Below are 23,251 nucleotides of genomic sequence, written 5' to 3' on the forward strand. Positions count from 1 at the left end.
GTTTTAAAAAATATGCTATATTTTATTGATTTTTTTACAGAGAGGAAGGGAGAGGGATAGAGAGTTAGAAACATCAACGAGAGAGAAACATCGACCAGCTGCCTCCTGCACACCCCCACCTGGGGATGTGCCCGCAACCAAAGTACATGCCCTTGACCGGAATCAAACCTGGGACTGAGCCAAACCAGTTTCGGCTGTTATGTAGTTTTAAAATGTAAATAGAAATCAGCCCAGCTGGTGTAGCTCAGTGGTTGAGCCTCCACGTAGGACCCAGGAGGTGACAGCTGGATTCCCCGTGGGAGCAGCTGCCAGGTTGCCGGCTCACTCTCCTGGAGTGGGTGTGCAGGAGGCAGCCAATGTATCATTTTCATCATTGGTGTTTCTATCTCTCTCCCTCCTTCTCAGAAATCAATAAAACTATACTTAAATAGAAATAGAAATAAAATAAAATTTAAAAACGGAGATTCTCGTTTGCACTCACCACATCTGGAGTGCTCAGTAGCCGCAGGGAGCTCGGCGCTCCTGGATGGGGCACAAACGCTGGAGCACATTCTCGCCATGGCACACAGTGAGGGGTGTGAACACCAACGTGGGGACCAAATCCTCGAGACCCAGTTTCTTCGTCATAAAAACTGCGACGTAATTGCAATTTTGCAATCTCTGCAGGGGAAGATGTTGGATGTGCACGAGAATTAGACAGATGGGAGAAGGTGGTAGTCTGTGATTTTGTCTCAGGAGGAGAGACAACTCTTAGGTTAGGAGGGCTTTGGGGTCAGGGAAATGGAGAGGGAAAAGGCAGGAGGGAAAAGCTCAATTCTGAGCTCTGAGCCGCTGCATGTGGCCTGGATAACCGGGCCGTAAGGATGCCCAGCCCCCTCCCTGGCTCAGGCCTGACACTGAGCCTCATTTCTTTCTTAGCAGAAGAGAACATCTCACAAGCCTGCTTCTTCACAATCCTCTCCCACCCCCGCACCCCCACCCCCCACCCCCGCTCCTCCTTTTCCTTCTCCATCTCTGCTGCCTCAGGGAGCCTTCTCACCAGGTTCTGGGTCAGTCTGAGGAGGAGGAGCGGGAGGTTCCTGATGCCAAGAACAGGAAGTGAGAGATTCAGGGAGTGGAGAGCCTGAGTGAGGATTTGGCTCTGGCCAGCAGGCTGCTCTGGAGCCCGGGAGAGCTGTTGACATCCCTGCTGACCATCTGGTGCTGGAACCAGGGCTCCCCGGGCCTGGCCCTGTGGTCCCCGAGTGCGGCCACACCCCGCTGGGTGCTGCAAAGCCCAGGGATTGGGAGCTGGGCGACACAGAGTCGTGGTTAGCAACCTGTCCCAGAAACACTGAATAATAAAAATAGCCAGGCTGTTATATTTTGTCTCAGTCTCTGGCTTGCTGCTGATGCCGCTGAGCTGAGCATGGGCTCAGACAGGAAGGAAGGAAATGCCCACAGCAGCAGCTGCGGTGAGTGCAATTAAAAAATAAAATAAAACCCATTTGAATGAGCTGCCGGTGCCGCTCGACGTGCTATGGACTGATTTGTCTTCTTCTTCTTGTGACTTCTTTTCCTCTGGCTCTCTCTGGCCTGAGTGCAGGCGTCACTACAGAAAGCCTGGAAACCGGAACGGCCATGGTGAGGTTTCTATTTGAAAGCTACTCTTCTGGGGGCACAGGTGAGCCCCCGGACAGAGAGGATGATGGTCAGAGCCTGGAGGTGGAATCCCAACCGTGACCCGGGTGCAAGTGGCCCTGAGGGCTACCCCTGACTTGCGTTAGGGCCACAAGGGCCTTGTCTCCATTTGGACTGGGGGGGGGGGGGGGGGGTTGTGATCAACTCCGGGATTCCAGTCCCCCCTGCCCGTGAGGGAGCTTAGCCTGGCCTCTGTCGCCCCCTGATGGCAGATGCAGAACTTGTCCAACACCCCGGACTGCTCCCAGCCTCTGCCTGAACCCCCCCTCTCTCATAACATTCTCCTCCCTCTTAAGCCTTCCTCCTGATCCCCACAAAACCAGCACGGTTCTTCAGGCAGAATCGCTTGGGCGTCCAGGGGCTGACAGGAGTGGGACCTCTTAGGGCAAGCCATGTAAAACGACAGGAGCGTCATCCGTAAAGTGAAAAAATAAAAAATAAAACCCATTGGAGCCCTCGCCGGTATGGTTCAGTGGATAGAGCGTTGGCCTGAGGACTCAAAGGTCCCAGGTTCGATTCCCGTCAAGGGCATGCACCTTGGTTGCAGGCACATCCCCAGTAGGGAGTGTGCAGGAGGCAGCTGGTCGATGTTTCTCTCTATCCCTCTCCCTTCCTCTCTTTAAAAAAATCAATAAAAAATATTAAAAAAAGATTTGAAGGTTGGTGTTCGGTATACATGGCCTCATGTGTGGGCAGTACTTTGCAGAGGGCGAGAGTCCTCATTACGGTAATTCCTGTTCTCACTCCGGCTGTGGCCGGGGGTCCGGAGACAGACCGTGGAGGAGGCGTGGCCGCTAAGCAACCGGATCCAGGCGGTCTTCACGGAGCCCGGGGGCCAGCGGCGCCTCCGCTCGGCCTGCTCGGCTCCAGCCTGCATGGCCACCACTCCCGCATCACACCCCCATCACAACCCGCATCACAACCCGCATCACACCCCCGCATCGCACCCCCGCATCACCCCCCCCCGAATCACACCCCACATCAACCCCCGCATCGCACCCAGCTCCCGCCTGCAGCCCCACCCGGAGGCGCTGTCACACCCAGCGCTCCGCGCCCCGCGGCCCAGGGGCAGACAGGAGTGTGACTCATTGGCTGTGGGACCTCTTAGGGCAAGCTGTGTAACATTAAAAGACAAAATAAAACCCACGTGAGCCCCAGGCGGTGCGGCTCAGTGGACAGCGATGGCCCGAGGACTCAGGGGTCCCCGAAGCGGCTGGCGGCGCTCGGAGCAGCTGACCGGCCGGCCCGTCCCCGTCCCCCTCCGGGCAGGCCGGCCCGGCCGCTAGGAGACCCCGCCCTCCGTCACAATGGGGCGGTTCCAGCCCCGGTCCGCTCCGGAGCCCGGCGAACCGGGGCTGCTGCGCTCAGGGCCCTCCTCGCCGCAGCGGACCGGTCCGGCCCCCCCAAACCCCCAAAGAGCCGGAGGCGGGGCCAGCGGAGCGGGGGCGGGGCCGGAGCAGCGGGGGCGGGGCCGGGAGCAGCGGGAGGCGGGGCCAGCGGGGCGGGGCGGGGCCGGAGCAGCGAGAGGCGGGGCCGGCGGGGCGGGGCGGGGCGGGGCCGGAGCAGCGAGAGGCGGGGCCGGCGGGGCGGGGCGGGGCGGGGCCGGAGCAGCGCCGCCCCGGGCCATGGGGCGGGGCCGCGGCGGCGGGCGGGGCCGGGCGGCAGCATGCTGAGCCGGGTGCGCTCCGCCGTGGCGCACCTGGTGAGCTCGGGGGGCGCCCCGCCCCCGGGCCCCAAGTCCCCGGACCAGCCCGAAGCCACCTCGCTGCTGCCCGCCGTGCCCCCGGAGGCGCCCGGGAGCCCCCCGGCCAAGGCGGGGAGCGCGAGCGGGAGCGCGGCGGCGCCCGCAAAGGCGGCGGAGGCTCGAGCGAGCTTCTCGCGCCCGACCTTCCTGCAGCTGAGCCCCGCGGGGCTGCGCCGCGCCGACGACCACGCCGGCCGCGCCGTGCAGAGCCCCCCGGACACCGGCCGCCGCCTGCCCTGGAGCACGGGCTACGCCGAGTGAGCGAGCTGCGTCCCCGGGGCGCACCCTGGTCAGGGGCACCCCGCCCCCTCCCCTCGGCATCCCGGGAGCTGGGTGCACCGACCCCGCCCCGCCCCGCCCCGCCACTGGGTGCCAGCAGCCCCTTCCCCCAGACCCCTCGCAATCGGTGACCCCGGGCTGCGGGCCGCCCTCTCCCAGCCTCCCTCCAGCCGGTGGGCGCGGTGGGTGCCGCCTTCCCGGGACCTCCAGCCGGTGGGCGCGGCGGGTGCCGCCTTCCCGGGACCTCCAGCCGGTGGGTGCGGCGGGTGCCGCCTTCCCGGGACCTCCAGCCGGTGGGCGCGGTGGGTGCCGCCTTCCCGGGACCTCCAGCCGGTGGGCGCGGTGGGTGCCGCCTTCCCGGGACCTCCAGCCGGTGGGTGCGGCGGGTGCCGCCTTCCCGGGACCTCCCGGGTCTCAGGCTCCCCTCGCCGCCGCCCGGTTCTCCCCGGAGGCGGGGGACCCGCGGAGGATGAATGAATCGGCCGGTTCTCGGTCCGGCCCGGGTTCTAGCCGCGAAGGGAGGGGAGGTTCCCAGGAGCCGAAGCCTCTCTTCCTAGAGGCGGATGGCGGCCGCGGAGACCCGTCCCGGACCTCCCGACCCCCGCGCCCCAGTTCCCGGCCCCTCTCCCCGCCCCGTCCCCCTCCGCGCCCAGAAATAGCCGCGACGCCGGCGGCCGCGCTCCCCGGGCCGGGGCGGGGCGGCGGGGCGGCGGGGAGCCCCTCTGAGCGCCCTCCTGGCGCGGAGGGGCCCGCGAGGGGCGGCCCGCGGGCTCCCGGCTCTGTGTCCGGTTCCTGTCTGTGCTGGGCGAGCGGAGCACCCAGGGCGATGGGGTGCTGCCGGCCTCGCCGAGGGGGCGGTGGCAGGGGGACCCGCGGCCGCCCCGCCCCGCCAGCTGGTTACCTTCCTGTTTGGGAAGCGCTGGTGGTGCGGGGACTCCTGCGCAGGCCAGGTGGACTCTCCCCCAGCCCCATCTCAGTTCCTCTTCCCGGACCGGGCCGGAGCGCTTCCTCCCCCAGAGCAGCGGAAACTTTCCCTGCGGTTTTAGGATGAGGGCGGGCGCGCCCAGGAGGGTGGGGTGCTGTGCACCCGGCGCCAGAGGAATCGATTGGGTTTCGGGTGGGAAGTGGGGTCTTGACAGGCGGGGAAGTAAGACCTCATGCTCCCAGCAGGCGTCCCCCTCTCCCCCCCCCCCCCACCTCTCCCTCCGCCCCCAGCACGCTCAGGGATGCCCGCTTGGCCAGGGATGGGAACCTGAGGCAGACAGTCCTGCTGCCGTCCTTCCCGTGGGGCCTGACACCCAGACAGAACTCCCTGTGCCTCGCCCTGCCTCCCTTCTCCTCCTCACCCTGGCCCGGATCCCAGGTGGCCTTGACCTTTCTGGGCTTGGCCAGCAGGCCAGAGAGTGTGTCTGTCTGAGGCGGGGGTTATTCCAGGCCGTGGTCTGGTGGTGTCCAGCCTGATGCGGCCACTCTGGCCTGGCAGGGTCATCAACGCTGGCAAGAGCCGGCACAATGAGGACCAGGCGTGCTGCGAAGTGGTGTACGTGGAAGGCCGGAGGAGCGGCTCCGGCGCCCCCAGGGAGCCCGGCCCCGGCCAGGTAAGCCCCCAGCACCCTCCAGAGGCAGCAAGGCACCTCTGCCCAGTGGTTCCAGGCATCTGGTTTTAAATCTGAAACAAGCCAAGACCCACCTCCTCCCTCCCCAGCTTTCTGTCTTTGGCTCAGAATCTCTATCTGGCATCGATTCCACCACGTCAGTCTGAATGTAGTTTTCCACTTACAATGTATAATAGAAAGAAGCACGTGCATGTATGGATGCTTCGATTAATCACCGGTGCTTATTTTTGCATTGGTGATTAATTAACACATCCATAAATACTTGAGCATCCTCCCAGTTTGGCTTTTCTGATGCTTGACTTCCTGATTCAATCTAGGCCCTTGGGAAACGGGTGAGTAAATCTAACATTCTTCTATTTCCAAGCTCCGACCTCCTCTCTCACGTGTGTGTGTGTGGATGCCCGGGGGCTTGCTCTTCTCCCTGCATAAAACACACCCACCCATGCCAAAACTGGCTTGGCTCAGTGGACAGAGCATTGGCCTGTGGACTGAAAGGTCCCAGGTTCGATTCCGGTCAAGGGCATGCACGTTGGTTGTGGGCACACCTCCAGAACTGGGTGTGCAGGAGGCAGCTGATCGATGTTTCTCTCTCATCGATGTTTCTAACTCTCTATCCCTCTCTCTTCCTCTCTGTAAAAAAATCAATAACATTTCTTTAAAAAAACAACAACAGAAAACACACCCACCCATCACTCCTCTCCACTCTTCCTCCCCCAGGGACTCTGCTTCTACTACTGGGGTCTGTTTGACGGGCACGCGGGGGGTGGAGCTGCTGAGGTGGCCTCCAGGCTCCTGCACCGCCACATCCGGGAGCAGCTGAAGGACCTCGTGGAGATCCTGCAGGACCCCTCGCCACCCCCCCTCTGCCTCCCATCCACCCCGGGGACCCCGGGTTCCTCGGACCCCCCTCACTTGGTTGGTCCTCACTCCTGCTGGCCTTCACAGAAGGAAGTGACCCATGATAGCCTGGTGGTGGGGGCCATTGAGAGTGCCTTCCAGCTCATGGTGAGTGGGCGGCCAGGGCCGAGGGCCTGCCAGGTCACTTCTGTGTGGGCGTCAGGTGGCCTCGGGGTCGGGGGGGACCCCGAGCACCTACACCACCTGTGAAAGCCTGATCCTTGGGTCAGAGGGGGAGGGGGAGGGGGCATTCACGCATGTCTTCCCTCCGTCCTCCAGGGCGGCGTGGCTGGGCTGGTTGACTTTGGATGGAGGGGCTTGGCAGTGCGCCTGGGGGTCTTCTTCATCCACCCCCTCTGACCCTTCCCGCGTGACAGGATGAGCAGATGGCCCAGGAGCGGCACGGCCACCAAGTGGAGGGGGGCTGCTGTGCCCTGGTTGTGGTCTACCTGCTAGGCAAGATGTACGTGGCCAATGCGGGCGACAGCAGGTATGGGGGAACGGAAGAGAGAGAGGGGGTGGGTGTTAAGAATCAAAGAGGGAGGAGGTCAGGAGACAGAAGGAAGGGCCACGTGGGGAGGAAAGATAGGGGTGTGGATGCTATCCTGTTTCCCCAAAAATAAGATAGTGTCTTATATTAATTTTTGCTCCCAAAGATGCGCTGGGTCTTATTTTCAGGGGATGTCTTATTTTTCCATGAAGAAGAATACAGTACACATTTATTGTTAAATGAAAATAAAGGAAATTTATTACCTGTATACGGTACGGTAGTACGGTAGTTGTCCACACAAACCAGACAAACTGTGAATCCTACAGTATCAAGAATGTACTCGTTTTTTCAATGACAATCATGTCATCTTATGGAACATCATCAGAACAATCCAATCCCTGAATTTCCTGGTGAATTTCTTGTGACTCCAAATCTCTCATGTTTAGCAATAGCATTCTGAGACAGAGCCTGGGGGGGGGGGACTTATTTTCGGGGGGATGCCTTATATTTCACTCAGAAGGAAACCTGTAAGTAGGACTTATTTTCGAAGGATGTCTTATTTTCGGGGAAACACGGTAGATCCTAAGGGTCCCTTATGGGGAAGGCCTGGTCTTCCTGGAATTCTCCACCAGGGGGCGGAAGAGAGCCAAGCCCCACACCTTTCCCTTCTCTGGGCAGGGCCATCATTGTCCGGAATGGTGAGATCATTCCAATGTCCCGGGAATTCACCCCGGAAACGGAGCGCCAGCGCCTTCAGCTGCTGGTGAGCATGACCTGAGCTCCTGCCTCCCATTCTCGGTTGAGTCTTCTTGTGCCTGTTTGTACCTCGCACCCTGAGGGCTCCCCACCACCACCACAGGGACAGCCCCTCACCGAGGAGTGCGGAGCCCAGCGGGGGCCGGTGGAGGACGGAGCAGGAGGGAGTGTGGGTGCTCCGTGCTCCCGAGGGGGCCCGGCTGAGGAAGGAAGTGGAGGCAGAGGCCCTGAAAGGCAGTGTGACGCAGAGCTCCGAGCCCTGGCCTGGGAGCTGGGGTTGAGTCCTGGTTCCAGGGCTTTGCTAGTTGAGTGACTCTGGACAATCCCCTTCGACTTGTCCCTGTGGTTCCTGCCTGAAGGGCTGCAGAAAACGAGTTACTGCCTGTTCACATTAGACATTGTGTGGGGCTGCCATAATCACCAGGCCGTGCCGTCAGCCTAATACCTACCCCCGGCCCTCTGCTCATGCCTGGCCACTCCGGGCCCCAGGGCTTCCTGAAGCCAGAGCTGCTGGGGTCCGAGTTCACCCACCTGGAGTTCCCCCGCCGAGTTCAGCCCAAGGAGCTGGGCCAGAGGATGCTGTACCGGGACCAGAACATGACCGGCTGGTAATACTTCCCTCAGAGCTGGGCCGGTTCCCATGGCAACGCAACCGGGCCCTGGCTGGGCTGACAGCAAGGTGGAAGCCGGAGGCTGGGCCCGGCTGGGAGCTGGCGGGGAGGAGGTGGCCCTTCTGAGGGGTTTTCGTGAGGAGCGCGGCTCCCCCGGGAGAGGGGCTTTGATGCCTGGGTGATGCCTCCTCTGCTCCCCCCTCCCCAGGGCCTACAAACACATCGAGCTGGAGGACCTCAGGTTTCCTCTGGTCTGTGGGGAGGGCAAAAAGGTAAACCCCTCTCCTGTAGAGGACCCGCCAGGAGTTGTCCCCGGAGGACAGGGGAGGGAGGGGCCTGGTTCCAGAGCCCGGGAGGGAGCCCGTGTGGGCAGCGCCCCTCCCTCCTCCTGTTCAGGCTCGAGTGATGGCCACCATCGGGGTGACCCGGGGCCTGGGAGACCACAACCTCCGGGTCTGCAGTTCCAGCCTGCCCATCAAGCCCTTCCTGTCCTGCTTCCCGGAGGTGAGCCCTCCTCCCCCCCGCCTCTCCCTCCGGAGCCCGGGCTGGCCCTGGCCCGGCTCCCCTTCCTCGGAAGCTCCCTCTCCACCCCCTTCCCCTCCAGGTGCGCGTGTACGACCTGACGCAGTACGAGCACTGCCCGGACGACGTGCTGGTGCTGGGGACGGACGGCCTGTGGGACGTCACCAGCGACGCCGAGGCCGCGGCCACGGTGGACAGGGTGCTGTCCACCTACGAGCCCAACGACCCCAGCAGGTAGGGGTTGGACGGGCATCGAGGGGTGACGATGGGGGAGGAAGGGGCCGAGGGGAGCAAGGAGGGCCTGTGTGTCTGCCTCCCCTCGGCCACGCTGGTACATACATGACTGTGCACGCGTGCTCCTGCCAGGTACACAGCGCTGGCCCAAGCCCTGGTCCTAGGGGCCCGGGGCACCCCCCGGGACCGTGGCTGGCGTCTCCCCAACAACAAGCTGGGTTCCGGGGATGACATCTCTGTCTTCGTCATCCCCTTGGGAGGGCCCGGCAGCTACTCCTGAGGGGTCCAGGCCCTGACCCTCCCCCCCCCCCACCCGCCAGCCCGGCCTCTCCACGCTTGATCCTCTCCCAGCCCAGATTCTGGACTTAAACCTCCAGCCTGGCCTCCTTTGGTGGCAATTTAACTGAGGAAGAGGTGTCCGTTAGATCCCAAATCACAGCTACTGACAAATAAACCAGATGGATAAAAATGTGTCCTCATTTAAAAAAAAAAAAAATGTGTCTTCATTTCTTTGAGTAGAAATCGAAAAGGTCACAGAAAGGTCCTTGGGGGGGGGGGGAGAGAAAGTATGCCAGAGCTGTCCTGGTGTACAAGCGTTTCCTGTTTGCCCCCTTATTCCTACCCCCAGTGACACAAAAATGTCCTGTCCCCAGTTTCTGTCTCCCCCGCTTTGCTCTTCCCACTCCACGCACTGTCCTCACCCACCTGCTGCTGGCATCCAAGTGGCACATCCAGCCCAGACCTCTCCTGAGCTTTAGACCCCCACGTCCCCCTCATGTACAGAACATGGAGGCATCCCCCAGGCACCGCAGCTCAACATGCCTTGGACTGAACTCGCCACTTTCTCGCCACCCATGTGCCTTCTGTCCCGTCATCTCAGCCGTTGAAGTTGGAAATTGGTCTAGGAACTTGTCACCCTGGCTTCCGTCTCTTCAAGCTAACCACTATTTAAAAAAAAAAAAAAAAAAAAAAAAAAATATATATATATATATATATATATATATATATATATATATATTTTTTTTTTACAGAGAAGAAGGGAAAGGGACAGAGAGCTAGAAACATCGATGAGAGAGAGTCATTGACCAGCTGCCTCCTGCACACCCCACACTGGGGATGTGCCCGCAATCAAGGCACATGCCCTTGACCGGAATCGAACCCGGGATGTTTCAATCCGCAGGCCGACGCTCTAGTCTATCCACTGAGCCAAACGGGTTTCGGCATAACCGCTGTTTTTGATTATATATTTTAAAAACATTTTCTATTTCTCCACTCATGGCTGCCCCTGATGCCAGTACCTTAGTGTTTTTACTGCATTAGCTTCCTAATGCGTCTCTCATCCCTGTCTCCGGGCCACTCCCCTGTTTTCCCCTAATAGACCCGGGACATAGCAGACAGTGTCCTTTCTGCAGAGTGAGTCTGAGCCGGCTGTTCCCCTGAGAGGACATTTCTGTGGCTCCTTCCTGCCATCGAGAAAAACACTCGTTCCTGAGGGTGGTGACATACAGGGGCCTCCATGATCTGGCCACGGCTTCCTCCTCCAGCCTCACCACCTACCACCACCACCCTCTCTTGGGGTTTCCTTTCCGTGACTGTGGCCTGTGGTAGCTCCAACTGTTTAAAATCTAAAATCTAGCTGAAACCGGTGTGGCTCAGTGGATAGAGCGTTGGCCTGCGGACTGAAAGGTCCCGGGTTCGATTCCGGTCAAGGGCATGTACGTTGGTTGCGGGCACATCCCCAGTAGGGGGTGTGCAAGAGGCAGCTGATCGATGATTCTCTCTTATTGATGTTTCTAACTATCCCTCTCCTTTCCTGTCTGTAAAATATCAATAAATTATATAATATATTTTATATATATATATATATATATATATATATATATATATATATATATATTGATTTCAGAGAGGAAGGGAGAAGGAGAGAGAGCTAGAAACATCAATGATGAGAGAGCATTATTGATTGGCTGCCCCCTGCGGGCCCCATATCTGGGATCGAGCCTGCAACCCAGGCCTGCGCCCTGACTGGGAATCGAACCCTGACCTCCGGGTTCACAGGTCTACGTTCAACCCTTGAGCCATGCAGGCCGGGCTAGACTGTAAGTTCTTGGAAGGCAGAGATTGATCTGAACTGAGCGCACATCTCTTAAGTCCGCACTCAAGGCCTGGGGACCAAAGTGCTCGGACCTGGGCTTCGTTTATTAAGTGTGGGTTGCACTTCGGCTCCTAACATTCATTCACTCAGCAGATAACCTGGTGAAACCCATTGCTGTGCCCCACACGGCGGGGAGGGACAGGATGGAAGGGCACGGGGCCGGCAGGGAGAAAGCACCAGCTTGGGAGCCGCACTGACCCAGTGTCTGAATTCTTGCTGAATCACATAGAAATGGCCAAAGTCGAGGCAAACCACTAGGCTTCTCTGAGCCTCAGTTTCTCGAAGGCGAAGGGCCTGGGTACACTTACCCAAAGGCCTACGGTGCGCAGTAGGAGCGCGGGGCTATGCAGTGCGCCCAGTGCACGCTAACGACATGTCCTCACCTTCCGCCCACCTCCTCAGCCCCTCAGCCATCTGTCGGGGAAGGACACACACGTGAAGGTAGATTCCCAACGCGTTCACTCAGCCCTGGCGGCACCGGAATCACGCTCTTCGGATGGGAGGGTAGATAGGTAGGTAGGGAGGGAGCTAGGAGGATAGGGAGGTAGGTAGGGAGAGGGGGGGGAGAGGGGGTGGAGGGGGGGGGGGGGAGGGGGGGCGGGAGGAGTTGGACTCCTGCGAAGTCCAGGCGAGGGAGAAGGAAGAAAATCGTGAAGCGGGCCGCTGGCCCGGTCTCAAAGATTCTGGAAAGTTCTCAGGACTGGGGTGGGGGTGACCCTGGGCTGCACAGACCCTCCCGCGGGCCCCCGGCAGTGCGGCCACGCGGGGGCAGCAGCGGCCTCTCCGACCGACCGCGCCCGGGCGCCGGGCAACTTCCCCGACGCCGGGCGCCCGGGGCCGGGCAGCGGGGCAGCGGGGCAGCGGGGCAGCGAGGCCGGGGTCCGGGGTCCGGGGGGAGGGCCGCCCGCGCGCCGCCCGCGCCTCCAGCCCTCGCAGCTCCTCGGACCCCGGCCGCGGGGGCCCAGGCCCGGATCGGACAGGCGGGGCCCGGCCCGGCCCGCCCCCTCCCCGCCCCTTCCCTCCTCTCCTCTCCCCAGCCGTCCCCACCCTCCTCCCCTCCTCCCCTTCTCCCCTCCCCTCCTCCCCTCCTCCCCTCCTCCCCTCCCGCCCCTCCCGGGGGCGGAGGGCGGGGCGCGGCCCTGGGTCAGTCTCTGCCTCGGGCACCGGCCGCGCAGCTGGAGGCGGCCGAGCGGAAGGTACCGGGCCCCGGGCTGGGGTGCGGGGTCCGGGCTGGGGTGCGGGGGCCCGGGCTGGAGTGCGGGGGCCCGGGCTGCGGTGCGGGGGCCCGGGCTGCGGTGCGGGGGGCCGGGCTGCGGTGCGGGGGCCCGGGCTGGGGTGCGGGGGCCCGGGCTGGGGTGCGGGGTACGGGGCTGGGGTGCGGGGGGCCGGGCTGGGGTGCGGGGGCCCGGGCTGGGGTGCGGGGGCCCGGACTGGGGTGCGGGGGGCCGGGCTGGGGTGCGGGGGCCCGGGCTGGGGTGCGGGGTACGGGGCTGGGGTGCGGGGGGCCGGGCTGGGGTGCGGGGGCCCGGGCTGGGGTGCGGGGGCCCGGGCTGGGGTGCGGGGCTCCAGGGAGAGCACCCCGTCCGCCTTCCCGCCCTCCGGACCGGCGTCTGGCCGCGCGGGGTCCCCTCCCCAGGTGCGGCCGGGGCCCCTCCCGGGGCCGAGCGGAGCCTCCCCTCCGTCCAGCCCGGACCTGCCGCCGGCGGGCGGAGAACTTGGTCCCGGGAGAGGCCGGGAGCCCGGGCGCCGGGAGGCCCGAGCGGGGTGGGGCGCGGGTGCGGGTGCGGGGCCGGGCCGAGGCGGGGAAGGGGGTCCCCCAGGCGGGCCGGGATGGCGGGGAGGGAAGGGGGTCCCCCAGGCGGGCCGGGATGGCGGGGAGGGGAAGGGGTGACCTGCGAGGCTGCCGCTGCCCTGCGGGCTGGACGCCGCCCTGGACGGTCCTGGAGCCGCCCGGCCGGGGTGGGAGGGACCCAGCTCCTTTGTGTGTGTGAGTGTGTGTCTCTGTGTTTGTGTCTGTGTCTATATGTGTGTCTGTGTGTGTGTGTGTCTGCATGTCTGTATGTATGTCTCTGTGTGTCTGTGTGTGTGTGTCTGTGTGTGTGTGTGTCTGTGAGTGTGTGTGTGTCTGTGAGTGTGTGTGTGTCTGTGTGTGTGTGTGTCTGTGTGTGTGAGTGTGTCTGCGTGTCTGTGAGTGTGTGTGTGTCTGTGAGTGTGTCTGTGTGTGTCTGTGTGTGTCTGTGTGTGTCAGGATCTCCTTTCTTCCCACCCTCCCCCTCCCCGTCCCCCACTTGGTCTGGGCTGGGAGACCCTCCACCGAGTTCCGGTTGTAAAGTTGAGGATCTGGATACCGGATCCCGCCCAGGCCCAGGCCAGACCTCCGGGCGTTGGCAGGACACGGCGCCCGGGGCCCCAGGCCTCTGGGAACGGAGAGTGAGGCCGTGGGTGTCTGCCTTCCCTCGGGGGAGGCCCAGGAGCTCCAGGCCCCATTCCTGCCCCCCCCCCCGCCCCGGCCCCCATCTGTCTGTGCGGCCGGGTCTGGGCTGCTGGCCTTGGTCCGCTAAGAGCCGGCCGGCCGGCCGCTCCCCTGGCCCAGCACAGCCTTCGGGCAGGGGCTCCAGCCTCGGGGTGTAGGCCCTGGTCCCGCTGCCCGTGCCACCCAGACTGCCCTGCCGAGGGCGGGCACGGGTACCCCGAGCCTAAGCCGCTGGTGATGGCCCTGCATCCACGTCCGGCTGCTCCCCGGCCTGTGTCCACACCGCTGACCGTGGGCCTCGGGGGAGGGCTGGCCACCAGAGAGTGGCTTACCGTGCTTGGAGGTCTGCCCTCTTCCTGTCTTTTGGGGCATCAGGGACAGAGCCCCCTTCCAGGCGGAGAGAGTGTGGCTGTGTACGGGCAACTAGAACCTCTCTCTCTCTCTCTCTCTCTGCTTCCCTCATCCCAGTTCGTGTGCGAAGGGGAGGCCACCCCGGAGCCTGGGGCTGGAGTATCCGCTTCCTACAGGCAGTCAGGCCGGGGCGAGAGGCTTCCTACAGGCAGACAGGCTGGGGCGAGAGGCTTCCTACAGGCAGACCAGGGCAGGGGTGCGAGGCGGCGGTGTGTGGGGAGAGAAGGAGTTCAGCCCAGTTTGACAGGATGTGGGACAAAGAGAAAAAGCCAGGTTTGGGGCCGAGATCGGGTTACCATCTCCCTCTCCCTGAGCGACTCGCTGCCTGTTTGCTGCTGGCTGGGCCTGGCCCTCATTTGTCTCCGCGCTGGGCGCTCCTCCCAGCCCCAGGCCTAGCAGCCCGGCCTCCCTCTTCCTCTGGGCCTGGGAGGGCCAGCCCCTCTCCCCTGGGGGGGGGGGGGCAGGGAGGGAGGCTCAGCTCAGGGGCCGGGACGCCGGGAAGGTGTGCCGAACTGATGCCCGCTGGTGTGTGCTGGGGCGTGGGGGGGCGGGGGGCATGGAAACCCCAGGAAGCTGACTCCTGCCCTGAGTCACAGGGAGGGGTGGGCAGGGCCCGGGGCGAACTGGCTGGACGGACGGAGGGGAGGCAGGGGCCTCCCCGGGGGATCCCTCTCCGCTCCCTCTCCCTCTCCGATGTGCGGCTCCCGCCCGCCACAGTGCGGTCATTGTCCCCCGCCTGAGGCCGAGTGACCCAGCGGGCTGCCAGGCCCGGAGGAGGGGGAGGGGGCTGTGGGCACCGCGGGGACTGAGGCTCCTTTGTGTGACGGGGCTGTGGGGACCGGGACCGGGTGGGCCGTCCGGTGCCCCTCCCTCTGCCCCGTCCCACCTCCTCGGGGCGGCACGTAGGCTCCATGGAGTCCCACAGCCCCGCCCAGGGCCCCGTCCCTGTGACTGCCGAGTGCGTGCGTGAGCCTCCCTTCCCAGGACCATCTCCACCTCCCTGCCAGGCGGCTGGGGACCGAGGGAGATGACTTTGGTCACAACAATCCCCCCTCCCCCCAATTTCCCCTCCCCACCCACCGCCTGGCCGCCTGCCTGTCCTCCCGGCCCAGGCCCTGGGAGAGGAGCCGCGCTGTTGGTGACCGGGTGGGCATGGCTGAGCTGGGTGAGGGACAGCGTGTCCCAGATCGGATCAGAGCCCCGGGGACAGGTGAGGGCTGGCTCTTTGGACATGACCTGGAGCATCCCCTCAGGTGTCCGGGGGCCCCGGTGGGTGAGGGGGCTCGGTCAGAACTCAGGCTGGCTGGCTCCCGCTGGCTGGGTCTTCCCCCTCCCACTGCTGTGTTCTAACCCATGGGGGTGGGGTGGGGGGGAGACCTGACCCCGAGATAAGGAATTTCCAGCCCCGTTGCCCGACCAGTTGGTTCTGGGCAAGAACAGGCCTGAGCGAGCCCCGTGCCCCCCTCTTGCTGGACGCCTCGGCTCCCGGGGAGGGCTTGGGGGGCCGGGAGAAGTGCGTTTGGACTCACTGGGCCTCTCTCCCCCCCGCCAGCCCCAGCCATGGCCGCCATCCGCAAGAAGCTGGTGATCGTGGGCGACGGGGCCTGTGGGAAGACCTGCCTCCTCATCGTCTTCAGCAAGGACCAGTTCCCAGAGGTCTACGTGCCCACCGTCTTCGAGAACTACATCGCGGACATCGAGGTGGACGGCAAGCAGGTGAGGGGCGCCCCTTCCCCGCGGCCCTGGGGCCCCGCCCAGCAGGCCCTCCACCGCCACCGCCACCACCACCGCCACCCACCGGGGCCTCGCCGCCCGCCCCGCTGGCTCCGGTGACAGCCGGGCGGTGATGGCGCGGCCAGGACACCCAGACGCACCTCCCGGCCCCCTCCACCTCCGAGCTCCGAGCTCCCCCATGGGCAGAACGGGGGTGACGACGACGAGGCCTCCTTCACAGGGTCGTGGTGGGGACTCAGGAACCCTGGCGCTCACCGTGGCGGCTCCTAAGCGGCGCAGAGAGGAAGCGCTGGAGTCTCGGGGTTTAAAAACAAACATCTGCTCGGGGGTGGGTGACAGGGAGCGCGCTCTGCCTGGCCCGTGGCTGGGCGGCAGGTGCTCGGTGGGCGGCCTGGAGCCTCGGGGGCCGGTGGCTTCCGGGAGGCCCTGTGGGTGGCCGGGGCCCTCGGGCGGGCCGGCTGCTCACGGCCCTGTGTGTCAGGTGGAGCTGGCCCTGTGGGACACGGCCGGGCAGGAAGACTACGACCGCCTCCGGCCGCTCTCCTACCCGGACACTGACGTCATCCTCATGTGCTTCTCCATCGACAGCCCGGACAGCCTGGGTGAGGGCCCGGGGGGCGGGCGGGGGCCGGAACCCTTTGGAATCACCCAGCCAAGGTCGTGCTCTCGCTGTGGCTCATTCTGTCCTCGGGGGCGGGGAGGGGCGCAGAGGACCGTCTGCTTCCTTCCCCGGGGGCACGCCGGCCCTTCGGGGGGCTCCCGGGAGAGGTTTGGAGCTGTAAAAGGGGCTGTCAGGCTGAACACCCTCTGAGACTCTGCTGGGGGGAGGCCAGGGGCTGCAGGGGGGCGGGGGCTCCCTGGTCTGAGTGGAGGCACCAACACCTGCCGGGTCTTGCCTGTGCAGAGAACATTCCTGAGAAGTGGACTCCGGAGGTGAAGCACTTCTGCCCCAACGTGCCCATCATCCTCGTGGGCAACAAGAAGGACCTGCGGCAGGACGAGCACACGCGCAGGGAGCTGGCCAAGATGAAGCAGGTGGGCCCGGGGCGAGCCCTGCCCTGTCCGGGGGGGGGGGGGGGGGTGGCACCTGCCTCCCGCCCGTGAGGGAGGGCGAGGGGTGGCCCTCAGAACGAAGTGCCTTGTCCACGGTCACTGGGCATCTTGGTTTTTGCGTCTGTGGTTGGGCTGTTGAGAGGGACAAGAAAATAAACCCGTTATAATTGCCGAGAGGCCCAGAGGGAGGGAGCTGGCCCATCAGGGGGCCTGGTCAGTGGTCCTGCAGCCAGGATTCACTAATCAGAGAAAGCTGCCGGAGTGAGGAGCATGGACTACCCTGAGGGTAATCGCGCCAGGGTTTTACACGGGGCAGGTGTGGTCAGGTCCGTGTCAGGAACGTTTGTTCCTCTGGCAGCCGCCCGGCGGAGGTCGTGAGAGAGGAGGGAGGCAGGGAGGCCCGTTCGGAGGGGCCAGGTACCTACTCAGGTAACGGAGGGAGGGGTTTAGGGCGGGTCTAAGGCGGTGGAGAGAATTTTAACAAAAAACTTGCATCGTGGTTGCTGGTCCTGCCGCTGCCGCCCAGGGTGCTGGGCGTGGGTGCTGGGCGGGTTAGGGCTGGAGGTGTTTCTCGTTAGTACCCGAATGGGCGTGGCAGGGAGAGGCACCTGCCACCCGCTTCTCCTGACTTCTCGCCTCCCGTCCTCCCAGGAGCCCGTGCGGTCGGAGGAAGGCCGGGACATGGCCAATAGGATCAGCGCCTTCGGCTACCTGGAGTGCTCCGCCAAGACCAAGGAGGGGGTGCGGGAGGTGTTCGAGATGGCCACCCGGGCCGGCCTCCAGGTCCGCAAGAACAAGCGGCGGAGGGGCTGCCCCATCCTCTGAGCCCCCCGAGGCCCTTCCCAGGGGCGCAGGGACACCCCCAAACCCTCCCTCCTCCTGGGGCTCCGTGCCGAAGGCCCCCTCTTCCGGCTCCCTCCAGCCCAGGACTGCATCGGTCTCCCCCGGCCCCAGCCCCAGCCCCAGCGGTGGTGGCCTCGGCAGTGCCAGGCCCACCGGCCCTCCCTCAGGGCACTGGGAGCCGGGCTGTGCCCCGCCCGCCCGCCCGCGCCGGGAGCAGAGTTCTGCGGCTGCCTGGGCGCAGGGTGGGGCTCCGGGTCCCTTTGGCCTTGGCCTTGCACCGAGGATTGTCACACCAGCACTTTACACACTCGCGGCTCACGTGTCTGGGGAAGGGGGTTCGGAGGATGTAACCCAGAGGCCTGGGCCCTGGTATTTCTGCTTTAGGCAGATGCCCCGTCTCTGGCCCTACCTGCTGGGGCGCACGAAGAATAAAAGGGCCACAGGCTTCAAGGTGTACGCCGCAGCTTCCTGTCTCTCTCTTCTGGTCCCCGAGGTGCTGGCCTAGCCCCGTCTCTCCCCTTTCCCCGGCCGCTCACTAGGCCGGCCTGTTCGCACAGGCGGGGCTCCGGCAGGCCGGCCGGCAGGGTGGGGTCTAGGAGCCCGGATGAGGTCATGCCTGGCTCCGGGCCTCGGGGCGGGGGCGGGGCGTGGTCTGGAGCGGAGGCTAAACTTAGAAGCCTGCGGGTGGCTTCCCTGCCGCGGCCCACTGGGTTTCCTCCCCCGGCCGTGGGTGGGGGCTGGGTTCTGCTCAAAGGCGGGGTGGTGCGGCTTTGGGTGGCATCCCATCTTCCGTGGGGTCAGCTTGGGGGTTTGGGAAGCGGGGACCAGGCCAAGAAGACGACATGGAGGCGTTTGCATAGAACCAGACTTTGTTTTCAGTTCTTCTCACCCCCCCCAAACCCACATTGTTAGCAGCTTGTATCATTCGTCCCTGCAGGGGAGCGGGGGAAGGGCTGGGGTTGTAAACTCCCTCCCCCAGCCTTCCTGTCCCTCCGGGAGGCAGATCAGCTGGGTTTGGGTTCGGGCTGGGGCAGGGCAGCTGGGTGCTTAAGGCTTGGCCGGTGTGCGGAGGCCGAGGGCCGGGCCGGCTGCGTCTCGTCAGAGGTCGTTCCTCCACTCCGGCTCCACCTGCAGGGGCAGGTCGGCCTCACCCTCCAGGTCCTGGGAGAGGTAGTCGTGACTTTGGGGCCCTGGGGAGAGAGGAGGCGAGCTGAGCTGTCTTCCTGACCTTGGCGGCCCCAGCCGGCACCAGCCCGCCCCGGCCCAGCCGTACCTGAGGTAGAGAAGCTGAGCTTGCTCAGACCTTTGATTAAATCCTGTTCGTGCTGCGGGTCCACTTTGGAAGGGAAGGGGCACCCGGTGTAGCCCCCATTGTCTCTGCAGAAGTCCAGGAATCTGGGGGGACAGGGACCCTCACACACGTGTGCCTGGCCGAGGAGCACCCGCCGGGGCCTCTGGACAAGACGCTTAACCTCCGAGGGAGGGGCAGGTAACAGACGGGGGCGCCGCGAGGTGGACAGGTCTGGGTGAGCTGAGCCACAGCAGGTGGTTATACAGTAAGGTGACCAGCCAGCACGGACTTAGCTCAGTGGATAGAGCGTCGGCCTGCGGACTGAAAGGTCCCTGGTTCGATTCCGGTCAAGGGCATGCACCTGGGTTGTGGGTGCACCCCAGTGGGGGGTGTGCAGGAGGCAGCTGATCGATGATTCTCACGATGTTTCTCTCTATCCCTCTCTCTTCCTCTCTGTAAAAAAAAAAATCAATACAATTTATTAAAAGAATAAAATAAAAAATAAAGTAAGGTGAGCAGACGTCCCAATTTTGTTGTTGTTGTTAAATATTTTATCGATTTTTTACAGAGAGGAAGAGAGAGGGATAGAGAGCTAGAAACATCGATGAGAGAGAAACATCGATCAGCTGCCTGCCACCTGCACACCCCCTACTGGGGACGTGCCCACAACCCAGGTACATGCCCTTGACTGGAATCGAACCCGGGACCCTTCGGTCCACAGGCCGACGCTCTATCCACTGAGCCAAACAGGTTTCGGCAGACGTCCCGATTTTTAACAATGTGTCCCTCGGCCTTTTAAAAAAGTTTCCAAAAATTGGGACTTTTTTTAAAAACGCCGCTGGACACATTGTTAAAAACCGGGACTGTCCCGCCAAAAGCGGACGCCTGGTCACCCCGGGATAAAGAGCCAGCTGCCCTTTTGTTGGGGGTGGGGCGGGGCGTGGGGGGGAGGCTGGGGACGCTCACGCCTTCCAGTCGGAGTCGTGGCTCAGGAGCAGCGGGTTGCCCACCACGATGAGCAGGGCCTTGGCCCGGGTCACGGCCACGTTGAACCTCTGGAAGAAAGCGGGGCTGGCGTCACGGAGGGAGGGAGGGAGGGAGGGAAGGGCCCCTGAAGCGGGAAGAATGCCCGCCCCCCGGCCGCCCCCAGACCTTGGGGTTCTTGAGGAAGCCCAGGTTGAAGTCCAGGTCCAGCTGCACGAAGCTCTGGCTGCTCCGCACGGTCGAGATGATGATGACGCTGCGCTCCTGGCCCTGGAACTCCTCCACGGAGCCCACCTGCAGGGGAGGGCGGCCTGAGTCCCAGGGAGAGAGCGAGTGCCCTCACAGGGGCGGGGGGAAGGACCGGAGGGCGCCCTGGAAGCGGCTCCGGCGAAAGGGATAGGGGATGGAGAGGGTTCCGAGGGAAGAAACCATGGGCCCTGGCCCGTGTTGCTCAGTGGTTAGAGCGCGGGTCCTCACACCAAAGGATCGCAGGTTCGATCCCTGGGTCTGCTCGGGGTGCATGTGGGAGACAACCCATCGATGTGTCTCTCTCTCACATAGGCACATCGGTGTGTCCCTGTCCCCTTCCACTCTCTAAAAATCAACGGAGCCCTGACCGGTGTGGCTCAGTGGATAGAGCATCAGCCTGCGGACTCCAGGGTCCCAGGTTCGATTCCAGTCAAGGGCATGTACCTTGGTTGCGGGCACATCCCCAGTAGGGGGTGTGCAGGAGGCAGTTGATTGATGTTTCTCTCTCATCGATGTTTCTAATTCTCTATCCCTCTCCCTTCCTCTCTGTGAAAAAATCAATAAAATATATATATATTAAAAAAAAACAAACAATGGAAAAAAACATCCTTGGGTGAGGATTCAAACAAGGAAAAAGAAAACATGGTCACTCAGCAGTGTTTTTCAAACTCTCCCGAAGATAATCACTAAGTTCTGGTTTAAAAAAAAAGCACACAACCCAGACCTCCTGAATCAGACGTTCCAAGAGAGAACGTCTGCATACTTTTTAAAACATGTTTTTTGTTGACTTAAAGGAGAGCAGAAGGAAGAGAGGGAGAGGAGACAGACACACGGACGGGCTGCCTGCCGCATACTTCCTCCTGGGGACGGAGCCAGCAACCTGGGCGGGTGCCCCGACCGGGAATTGAACTGATGACCTCCTGGGACGATGCCCAACCAACCGACCGACCCACCCTGGCCCGGCCGGGACTCCGCGTCTTACGGGCTGGCCCCTGGCTGCCCACGCGATCACCTGCGGCGCTGGAAGCCGGCCGGCTGCCCTGGCTCTGCCCCCAGATGGCTGTGCTAATGGGCCGGGTGGGGCCTGGCACAGGCAGTGCCAAAGCTCTCCAGGTGATTCTTATCGGCTGCCAGCGCCGAGGAACGTGGCTGGGAGAGAGTGGGGGGGAGGGGAGGGCGGCGGGCGCTGTCTCAGGACGGGCCAGGCAGGCGGGGAGCCTGGACTTTATTCCCAGAGCAGAGGCCTCCAGCCAGCCCGGCCATAAGCACGGCGAGGGCTGTCTGCGAGACGTGCCGGCGTCCTGGCTGCACCCCGGACCGCACTGCGGGCCCGGCCGTTCAAAGTGAGCGCCGGGGAGACCCTGCTGGCGTTGGGAGGGGGGCGGGGGCAGGGGTCTGGGGGGCGCTGGGGGCAGGGGTGGGGGGTGGCGGGGGGCAGGGACCTGGGGGGCGCTGGGAGCAGGGGTGGGGGGTGGCGGGGGCAGGGGCCTGGGGGGCGCTGGGAGCAGGGGGGGGGGGGGGCGGGGGGCAGGGGTCTGGGGGCTCTGGGAGCGGGGGTGGGGGGTGGCGGGGGGCAGGGGTCTGGGGGGCGCTGGGAGCAGGGGTGGGGGTGGCGGGGGCAGGGGCCTGGGGGGCGCTGGGAGCCGGGGGGGAGGGGGGCGGGGGCAGGGGTCTGGGGGGCGCTGGGAGCAGGGGTGGGGGGTGGCGGGGGCAGGGGTCTGGGGGGCGCTGGGAGCAGGGGTGGGGGGTGGCGGGGACAGGGGCCTGGGGGCGCGGGGTGGGGGGTGGCGGGGGCAGGGGCCTGGGGGGCGCTGGGAGCCGGGGGAGAGGGGCGCAGACAGAGCGGATGTGAAACGGGGCGGCTCACCTTCAGGTCCTTGATGTCGTCCAGGCCCCGCAGCTGCTTGTCCAGCCTGGTGATGCAGTCGCGGATCTTTTCCACCTGGAAGAGGGGACGGGCCCGTTCTCTCACCCGTCACCCCGGGCGGGAGGGAGTCCGGGCAGGAGGCCAGGGAGCGGGAAGGCGCCCGGGGAGGGGCCCCCGACCTCTGAGCTCCCCAGATACCGGCGAGCGGGGCCCGAGCCCCCGGACCGGGGTGCCCGGGGGGTGCCTCACCCCGAGGGAGGCCTCACCTGCTTCCGGTACGGGGAGATGACGCCCACCTGCCGGGGGCTCAGGCGGCCTCTGCCCTTCTTGGAGGAGGAGCCCAGCAGCTGCTTCAGGTAGGAGGTCACCGTGGCGGCCTCCTCGGGGTTGAAGAAGGAGGGGCTGTTGCCCTCACGCTCATCCTTGCCCATGACGCCATGGAAGATGATGGGGAAGCCCTGGACACCGTCAGGGGAGACCCTCAGCCGGGCCCTCCGTGCCTCTCACCCCAAACCCACAGCCAGGGGAGACCCTCAGCTGGGCCCTCCTCGCCCTCCGTGCCTCTCACCCCAAACCCACAGCCAGGGGAGACCCTCAGCTGGGCCCTCCTCGCCCTCCGTGCCCCTCCCCTCAAACCCACAGCCAGGGGAGACCCTCAGCCGGGCCCTCCGGCCCTCCGTGCCCCTCACCCCATACCCTTCCAGGCCCCGGGCCCCCAGGCCACAGTGACGCAGGGACAGACCGTGGCTTCGGCTGAGCCGCCTCCTCCGCCCTTCCCCTTCCCGGGGGCCCGCGGGGCCCTCACCTGGCGGGGCAGGCCCTCCCACTGGCAGAAGCGCTCCCGCTCCACGGGGTTGGCGCAGGGCTGCAGCTCCCGGTCGTAGTAGAGCTGGTTAGGAATGTCCAGGATGGTGGGGTGAGACCTGAAGGGGGGCGGGGGGAGAGCAAGACGGGGAATGGATCACTCCCGCCTCGCCCGCTCACACACCTCACCCCCCTGCCTTCTGTGCGCTGGACGGCAGGCGCCTTCCCCTGAAACACCTGCCGCCAGAACCGCAAACCACAGGACCGGCGAGGACCCAGTCCATGGGTTTCAAAGACCAGCCACGTTTCAAAGAAGAAAATGAGACATGAGAGCCGAAACCGGTGTGGCTCAGTGGATAGAGCATCGGCCTGCAGACCCAAGGGTCCCGGGTTTGACTCCGGTCAAGGGCATGTACCTTGGTTGTGGGCACATACCCAGTAGGGGGTGTGCAAGAGGCAGCTGATCGATGATTCTCTCTCATCGATGTTTCTAACTCTCTATCCCTCTCCCTTCCTCTCTGTTAAAAAAAAAAAAAAAAAATCAATAAAATATATTAA

General features: G+C 64.0%; 3 protein-coding genes across 5 annotated transcripts in view; 2 read left to right on the forward strand and 1 right to left on the reverse strand.

Moving 5' to 3' along the window:
• The first annotated feature begins 3,307 nt into the window (after positions 1–3,307).
• Positions 3,308–9,298, forward strand: PPM1J (protein phosphatase, Mg2+/Mn2+ dependent 1J). 3 transcript variants are annotated; one of them, XM_036452539.2, is made up of 10 exons: positions 3,309–3,681; positions 5,187–5,301; positions 6,034–6,324; positions 6,594–6,706; positions 7,385–7,469; positions 7,952–8,070; positions 8,282–8,345; positions 8,470–8,577; positions 8,678–8,829; positions 8,962–9,298. In XM_036452539.2, the coding sequence occupies exons 1-10, from the start codon at positions 3,347–3,349 to the stop codon at positions 9,107–9,109; spliced, it is 1,530 nt and encodes a 509-aa protein (XP_036308432.1). In that variant the 5' UTR covers positions 3,309–3,346; the 3' UTR covers positions 9,110–9,298. The 3 variants fall into 3 exon arrangements, with proteins under 3 accessions (XP_036308435.1, XP_036308432.1, XP_036308433.1); XM_036452540.1 differs by having other exon boundaries at positions 3,310–3,681; positions 6,037–6,324; XM_036452542.2 differs by lacking the exons at positions 7,952–8,070; positions 8,282–8,345 and having other exon boundaries at positions 3,308–3,681.
• Positions 9,299–12,021: 2,723 nt separating this feature from the next.
• Positions 12,022–17,954, forward strand: RHOC (ras homolog family member C). Its single transcript, XM_036452544.2, has 5 exons — positions 12,022–12,180; positions 15,421–15,584; positions 16,084–16,204; positions 16,507–16,637; positions 17,307–17,954. Exons 2-5 carry the CDS (start codon positions 15,429–15,431, stop codon positions 17,478–17,480), a joined length of 582 nt encoding a protein of 193 aa, XP_036308437.1. The 5' UTR covers positions 12,022–12,180; positions 15,421–15,428; the 3' UTR covers positions 17,481–17,954.
• Positions 17,955–18,386: 432 nt separating this feature from the next.
• The window catches only part of MOV10 (Mov10 RISC complex RNA helicase), a 27,505-nt gene continuing 22,640 nt past the window's right edge, over positions 18,387–23,251 (reverse strand). The window contains exons 14-20 of the mRNA XM_036452545.2: positions 22,695–22,812; positions 22,156–22,347; positions 21,890–21,964; positions 19,942–20,067; positions 19,756–19,844; positions 18,772–18,893; positions 18,387–18,688 (exon numbers count right to left, since the gene is read on the reverse strand). Coding sequence (XP_036308438.1) covers positions 18,597–18,688; positions 18,772–18,893; positions 19,756–19,844; positions 19,942–20,067; positions 21,890–21,964; positions 22,156–22,347; positions 22,695–22,812 — 814 coding nt within the window. The 3' untranslated portion in view covers positions 18,387–18,596. The remainder of the gene's footprint in view (positions 18,689–18,771; positions 18,894–19,755; positions 19,845–19,941; positions 20,068–21,889; positions 21,965–22,155; positions 22,348–22,694; positions 22,813–23,251) is intronic.

Source organism: Pipistrellus kuhlii, unplaced genomic scaffold (assembly GCF_014108245.1).
Source record: "Pipistrellus kuhlii isolate mPipKuh1 unplaced genomic scaffold, mPipKuh1.p scaffold_m20_p_24, whole genome shotgun sequence".
NCBI classification, from domain to species: domain Eukaryota; kingdom Metazoa; phylum Chordata; class Mammalia; order Chiroptera; family Vespertilionidae; genus Pipistrellus; species Pipistrellus kuhlii.